At 46.0% G+C, this 7,500-nt stretch overlaps 1 protein-coding gene across 1 annotated transcript in view; it reads left to right on the top strand.

Annotated features, from left to right (window-relative positions):
- LOC310859586 (protein jagged-1a-like) overlaps positions 1-7,500 on the top strand; it is a 55,960-nt gene that overhangs the window by 26,908 nt on the left and 21,552 nt on the right. Inside the window, exons 8-13 of the mRNA XM_083766207.1 lie at positions 1,928-2,041; positions 3,251-3,364; positions 4,513-4,559; positions 5,809-5,985; positions 6,972-7,122; positions 7,391-7,500. The exon at positions 7,391-7,500 is cut by the window's right edge and continues 55 nt beyond it. Of these exons, the coding sequence (XP_083622333.1) occupies positions 1,928-2,041; positions 3,251-3,364; positions 4,513-4,559; positions 5,809-5,985; positions 6,972-7,122; positions 7,391-7,500 (713 nt within the window). The remainder of the gene's footprint in view (positions 1-1,927; positions 2,042-3,250; positions 3,365-4,512; positions 4,560-5,808; positions 5,986-6,971; positions 7,123-7,390) is intronic.

Raw genomic sequence — 7,500 nt, 5'->3', positions numbered from 1 at the left:
GTGAGTCTGTCTGCTCCTGTCCCGACGGCTTCTCTGGGGTCAGCTGTGAGAGAGGTGAGTCTGTCTGCTCCTGTCCCGACGGCTTCTCTGGGGTCAGCTGTGAGAGAGGTGAGTCTGTCTGCTCCTGTCCCGACGGCTTCTCTGGGGTCAGCTGTGAGAGAGGTGAGTGGCGCCGTGTCTGTCTTAATTGCCTTCCTTGACGTATTAATGAGCATCAACGACCATCACCTGGGCAGACACACCACAGCTCCCCTCTACAGTGCTCTGCTACTGAAAGTGACTCAGTCTCATTTCTGTCTGTCTGTCTGTCTGTCTGTCAATGAGTTCCAGTTTACGTCAGTAGAACTCTCTTCTCGTCTCTGAATCCGTCTCTGAATCCTATTTTTGTCTTCACAGCCCTTGAAAAATTGCCCCAAAACATTGCAGAGATTTGGCGTAGACGGAAGAAAATACTATTGTGACTCAAGTCCAAACGTTCTCTTAAGACGACATGGGTTTAAGTGTTTATGTGTGAGCATTCATGGAGCAGTCTGTCTGTCTGTCTGTCTGTCTGTCTGTCTGTCTGTCTGTCTGTCTGTCTGTCTGTCTGTCTGTCTGTCTGTCTGTCTGTCTGTCTGTCTGTCTGTGGGAGAGGCAGGTCAGGGCTGTAGGTGAGTCGGGGTGCATACTTAGTTTAGACTAGTCATTGGTTATAGAAATGGGTTAAGGTTAGGTTTAGGTGTGCTGCCCCGTGGGAGGTTAGGTTTAGGGTGAGGGTTTGAGATAGGTTGTAGTTGTATAGGACTAATGACTGGTCTAAACCAATGACTAGTCTAAACTAAGTACTGCACCCGGTGAGTCATGTGATCATGGCGAGGAGGCGCTGTGGGAGAGAAGGGTCATGGTGGTCAAAAGGTCATGGGGTCAGTGTGAGGCAGGGGGCGTTAACTTATAATGTTTAATATGAAGCAGAAGAGGTGTGTGTGTGTGTGTGTGTGTGTGTGTGTGTGTGTGTGTGTGTGTGTGTGTGTGTGTGTGTGTGTGTGTGTGTGTGTGTGTGTGTGTGTGTGTCTGTGTGTGTGTGTCTGTGTGTGTGTGTGTGTGTGTGTGTGTGTGGTCTATTGGTTGACCAGGAGGCTGGAGGGGTTTTCCACAGCCGTCCGGAGAGAGGGGAAAATCCATTAGCACGCACGCACACACACACACACACACACACACACACACACACACACACACACACACACACACACACACACACACACACACACACACACACACACACACACACTCACACACTCACACACACTCACACCGCTTCTGCTCTCGTTCGCCTGGCAACAAATATACAGTGATCAATTGACTGAACAGTTGAAGCGTCTAGACGGAAGTACCGGGATTTGGCGGGAGTATATCGCCCCGAGGAAGTCACGCTGAGGGCTTCACAGGGCTGTTTACATTCTGTCACGTATTCAGTCTCTTGAGCCAGACTGCGTCTCGCAACTTTCAACTTCTTCCGTGCATGGGATATCCCCGCCTCCTATACCCGGGTTCCGTTTCCGTCTTTGCTAGTCGCGTATACATCTTCACGCACAATTCTACAAATCAGTCGAAGAATGTCGTTGCTGTCGACTGTGAAACCTCTTATCTCCGTAACAGTTTGAGGCCGTAATGAGGTTTCACACTTTCCACCCCGACAGAGACGATGCCTTGCTGCTCATCAGAAATGTGGAATTCCAACATGTGTTTTAAAGGTGTTTAAAATGTATTTTTCCGTGAACGGAAATGAGAGACCAGATGAGTTTTATGTGTTTTTTTTCCCCTTCCTTTTAGCCGCAATGTCTTATTGTACCACGTGCTGTTTACATTTTTAACTAATAAAGTATTCAGTCAATCAGTCAGTCAATCAATCAATCAATCAATAACTGAAGTCCATCTCTCTGTCTCTCAGATATCGATGAGTGTGAGGTGAACCCGTGTTCTCATGGAGGATCCTGTGAGGACCTGGTCAGCGGGTTCAGGTGCATCTGTCCTCCTCAGTGGACCGGCAAGACCTGCCTCATCGGTCAGTCACCGTTTCCTATTATGTCTGCACAAAACCCCACTGTGGCTCCCAGAGCCTGATTTATGCCCCGAAATAAGCAGATCTACAAGCTCACGACCCCACTTGGTGTACACAGCACACCCATTGGGTTCTTAACCCATTTAGGCCTGAGGTCGACATTTTAAAAAATGTCTTTTTAAAATGTATTTTTTTCTGAAAAAAATGGTTCTATATATCAGTGGTTCTCAATATTTCATGTCAAGGAGCCCAAAAATTATATGTAATTGGCCACTGACCCCCCCATCTGAAAATATGTTGTTCCAGAAACCCCCCAGAAGCAAATGTTTGAGTTAAAAACTGAAACTTTGAAAGAATATTCAAAGATTTCAGGCAACATTTTCACAAATTTTCAAAAATAGCAGACCTACAAGCTCGTGAGCTTGTAGATCTGCTGTTTTTCAATTCTACAAGCTCACGACATGTCACGCCAGAATCAGAATGTCGCAACCATGTCGCGATCACGTCACTCGGGAGGTTTTTGGTGAATGTGGCGTGGTCTGTCTTGTGACAACTGTTACTATAGTGGCTTTGGAATATAGTGGCGATGGCATTACATACAGTATGTAAGACTAAGGCACTTGGAATTGGAGGGAACATTTTGAATTGGTAGGGTTTTTTCTTGCATATAACTTTGTAACGCTACTGGCGTTTGTGATACAATACTTGAAAACAAAGTATTGCATTGTTGGTTTGAGCTAACAGGCCCTGTCTTAATACAAGTTGCAGGTTATTTATTTATTTTTTACATTTAAATGATATATATTTTTAGGGCATGTCATGTTGATCTATACCTGCACAGCCTTTGTGATCTACTGGTAGATCTACCTTTTGGGCACCGCTGACTATACAGTATACGTGTGCAGGACCAAATGTCCCCAAAATCACAACAAGTACAGTCAAATTATTCTTGTCTTGGTTGTTTAATGGTTGAAAAATGATTTTTTTTAGAGACAATTACAATGAGTAAAAGCTACAGGTTGGGTTAGGTTTAGACATTTGGAAATTATATTTAGGATTATAGATAGAGTTATGCCTTATTTAAGTATTTTTTTGTTGCGTGCTGGTTTTGTGCACTGAAAAATAGCTGATCTATAGTTTTCAATACCTTACAACCTGTGGCATCCGTGTGTGTGTGTTTTAAACGTGACGTTTTGGTGTCGGTGGTTTCAGACGCCAACGAATGTGACGGCGATCCCTGCATCAACGCCGTCTCCTGCCGAAATCTGATTGGAGGATACTTCTGCGAGTGCCTTCCTGGTTGGACGGGACAGAACTGTGACACCAGTGAGTCGTGTGCCGATAGCGATGCCTCCTCGTGCACCACTCGCGTGTGCGTGGTGTGCGTGCCCGTTGTGGGGATGCTTGGTGGCTCGGCCAGTCCAAGTGCACAAGTGCTCCTTGTGCGCGTGAGGGGGGTGCATACTTAGTTTAGACTATAGTCATTGGTTAGACATGGGTTAATTAAGCAATAAGCCACGAGAGGTCTCAGGTTACCGGGTATTTTACACTGGCTGGGGGCTTCTACCCTCCCAGCCAGTGTAAAATACCCGGTAAGCTGGGGTCTCGAGTGGCTTATTGCTTTTCTAAAACGGTTACAAACATATAGCAATATTAACCCAATAAAACTATTAAATTCACAAAAGTATCTACGCTTTGCGCCACCAGAGCGAGCGAGCCAGAGCCACAACACTTCCTTGTTTTGCGGTTGGGAGAATATAGCGCTAGATGTATTTACGGGGCTGCCTGGAGCCACACATTCACAGTCATATGAGCCGGGCGGTGCTTAGACGCCCGCACGGCATGTGTTTGTAAAGCAATCAAGCGCTCCCCTTCCTTCCAGTTCAGCTTCAAGGCTGCAGGAGGATACAAAGTGATTGAAGGAGTGGGTTATCGGTGAAATTTACACCGGTCACGTGACGGTAACCAGCCAATCAGAATGAAGTATTGGGACTACCCGTTTTAGAAGGTTAGGTTTAGGTGTGCTGCCCCGTGGGAGGTTAGGTTTAGGGTGAGGGTTTGAGATAGGTTGTAGTTGTATAGGACTAATGACTGGTCTAACCAATGACTAGTCTAAACCAAAAACTGTCTAAACTGTACTGCACCCGCGCGTGAGGACTTTGGGGTTCAAAACCCGACTCCCGGTCTTGTCTCGCGTGTCTCTCCTTTTCGCTCTCTGCCCTGAGGTTTCATGTCTCTCTCTTCTACTACACTCTCTCTCCTCTTCTGAAATAAACCAGAAACGCTGACAAAAAAAATAACTTACTATAAAAGGGAATAGCCGTGGAAAGTGTTTGTTTTGACTGTGTGTAATTCAAACGAAAAGGAAAACCAGACCATCTGATTACAGTAAATAAGCACGCATTGTAGATTACGTAAGGAGCTGTTTATGTGATGGTGCTGCATGGGCTGACTTTGTTACGTTTTCCCTACAGATATCGACGACTGTCATGGTCAGTGTCACAACGGAGGAACATGTGAGGTACGAAAGAAGGCTCTGTGTGTGCATGTGTGTGTGTGTGTGTGTGTGTGTGTGTGTGTGTGTGTGTGTGTGTGTGTGTGTGTGCGTGCGTGCATGGATGCATGCGCGTTAAAAACAGCTGTACCCTAGCGTCCCTATTCTGGGGTGAACTACATATTTAGTTTAGAGCAGGGGTGGGCAACTATGACGATGGCGAGGGCCAATATATTTCCACAATCACTCCAGAGGGCCAATATATTTCCACAATCACTCCAGAGGGCCAATATATTGCATATTACTGTCATAGCAAAAATAGCTGATCTACAAGCTCAAAACGTTGTTTGTTTTGAGCTTGTAAATCAGCTATTTTTGCTATATTTGAATTGAAAACCTGATTTGTTTTTGCTATTTTTGAATTGGAATCCTGAAAAGTATGCAAATGCATTTGGTTATAGTTATGTTAACTTTATGAACTGTTAACATAACTACACAAAAATACAATAACATTTTAATACTAGTCATTAAGTACTATAGTCATTTAATACTAGTCATAAAGTAATTAAAGCGGGTTTGGAATTGTAACAGCTGAAATCAATACTATATCAGTATTGTGATATTAACATGCAGGCCACATTAAGTGAAGGTGGGGGCCATATGTGGCCCCCGGGCCGCCAGTTGCCCACCCCTGGTTTAGAGCATACATGGGCAACTGGCGGCCCGCGGGCCACATGCGGCCCCCACCTTCACTTAATGTGGCCCGCAGGTTAATATCACAATGCTGATATTATTATTGATTTCAGCTGTTACAATTCCAAACATGACCCACTTGAATTACTTGTACTATAGTATTAGAACGCTATAGTCTTTTTCATGTCCAATGTATTTGCATTTATGGTTCATAAAGTTAACATAAATAATGCATAATGCATGCATTTGTAATTAAATATACATTTAATTAAATTAAAGAAAACACATTTTCAGGATTTCAATTCAAATTTAGCAAAACATAGCAGATCTACAAACTCAAAACGCGCCGCGCTTGTATATATCTGCTAGTTTTGATAATACATTATTATACATGCAATGTGGCGTTGTGGCCCCTCTGGAGTGAGTTTGGAAGTATATGGAGCCCTCTCCATCTTCAAAGTTGCGCACTCCTGGTGTAGAGTGAAAACAGAATGGGACCTAGGTTAACGGTGGTACCCCCCCCCTCTCTCTCTCTCTCTCTCTCTCTCTCTCTCTCTCTCTCTCTCTCTCTCTCTCTCTGCAGGACATGGTGAATGGCTACAGGTGTGCGTGCCGCCACGGCTTCGGGGGCGAGCGCTGTGAGACGGAGGTGGACGAGTGTGCGAGCGGGCCCTGCCTGAACGGCGGCCGTTGCCACAGCGACGACGCGGGCGCCTTCCAGTGCCTGTGCCCGCCCGGTTTCTCCAGCAACCGCTGTCAGGTGAGCGAGCGCTCGACGCTCAGGCCACGCCCCCACTTGGTGTACACTACAGTACACCCCATTGGGTTCTTAACCCATTTAGGCCTGAGGTCGACATTAAAAAAAAATGTCATTTTTTTCTGAAAAAACTCATGGTTCTATATATCAGTGGTTCTCAATATTTCATGTCCCCAAAGGACCCCAAAGATTATATGTAATTGGCCGCCGACCCCCCATCCCCCAGAAGCAAAGGTTTGAGTTAAAAACTGAAACTCTGAAAGAATATTCAAAGATTTCAGGCAACATTTTCACAAATTTTCATTTTTGAAAAATAGCAGACCTACAAGCTCGTAGCACGCCACTCGGTGTCAATATATAACACTGTTAAAACACATATAGTTAAAACACAAAAAGGGGTTATAATCCCGTCCAGAATGGGTCAACGTCTTGTCTGCAGGGGGGACAGCCAGAGGGGGTTCCAAATGGACCCTTCCTTACAGGTCTGGAACCAATCAGTGTGTCATTCGTTCCATTTAACACACCATATTTATTTATTAGGCCAGGGTTTCTCAAAGTGGGCGTGGTGGTCGTGGTGACGGGGAGACCACCTGTTACTGAACAAACACTTCTTAACCCATTCTGGGGCGGGAACCCCTTTTGGCGTTAGCATCATGTTATGCTTTATAGCTATTGAAAAATAGCAGATCTACAAGCTCGTAGCGCGCCACCGAGTGGCGCGCTACGAGCTCGTAGGTCTGCTATTTATTTTTTTTATCGAAGAACGACTGACATAGAAACATAGCTTTTTCAGAAAACTGTCAGGATGTAGAAGAACATTTCTTTGAATCCGATCTCAGGTCAGAATAGCAATGATTAGCCTGATGTCACAATATAGAGCTTTTACCTTTTAGGCAAGAACCTTTTTGATCACTTACCATAAATCCCCCCCCCCCTCTCTCTCTGTCTCTCTCTCTCTCTCTGTCTCTGTCTCTCTGTCTCTCTCTCAGTCGGACGTAGACTACTGTCAGTCGAGCCCGTGCCAGAACGCCGCCCCGTGTTTCAACCGTGCCTCTGACTATGTGTGCGAATGCTCCGAGGACTACGAGGGCAAAAACTGCTCTCACCTGAAGGACCACTGTCGCACCACGCCGTGCAAAGGTTACTGTTTGACTACATCACTGTGTGTGTGTGCGTGCGTGTGCGTGCGTGCGTGCGTGCGTGCGCGCGCGAATGATATTGCGCAATTGACACTCCTATTGGAGAGTTGACAACATTTTAGTTAAGTGAGCTACATTTGGACGCACACACAGTCACACACACACACACACACACACACACACACACACACACACACACACACACACACACACACACACACACAAAGCTAATATCCATATACCCCGCCTCTTCCCATCTCTCCCTGCAGTGATTGACAGCTGCACAGTGGCAGTGTCGTCCAATGGCACGGCGGGCGGCGTGCGTCTGATCTCGTCCAGCGCGTGCGGTCCCCACGGGCGATGTCGGAGCCTGGCGGGG

This window comes from Protomyctophum parallelum (assembly GCF_964188405.1).
Source record: "Protomyctophum parallelum genome assembly, chromosome: 5".
In the NCBI taxonomy this organism is placed as follows: Eukaryota; Metazoa; Chordata; class Actinopteri; order Myctophiformes; family Myctophidae; genus Protomyctophum; species Protomyctophum parallelum.
The sequence above is the reverse complement of the archived record's forward strand: the minus strand, read 5'-3'. Positions and strand labels throughout refer to the sequence as shown.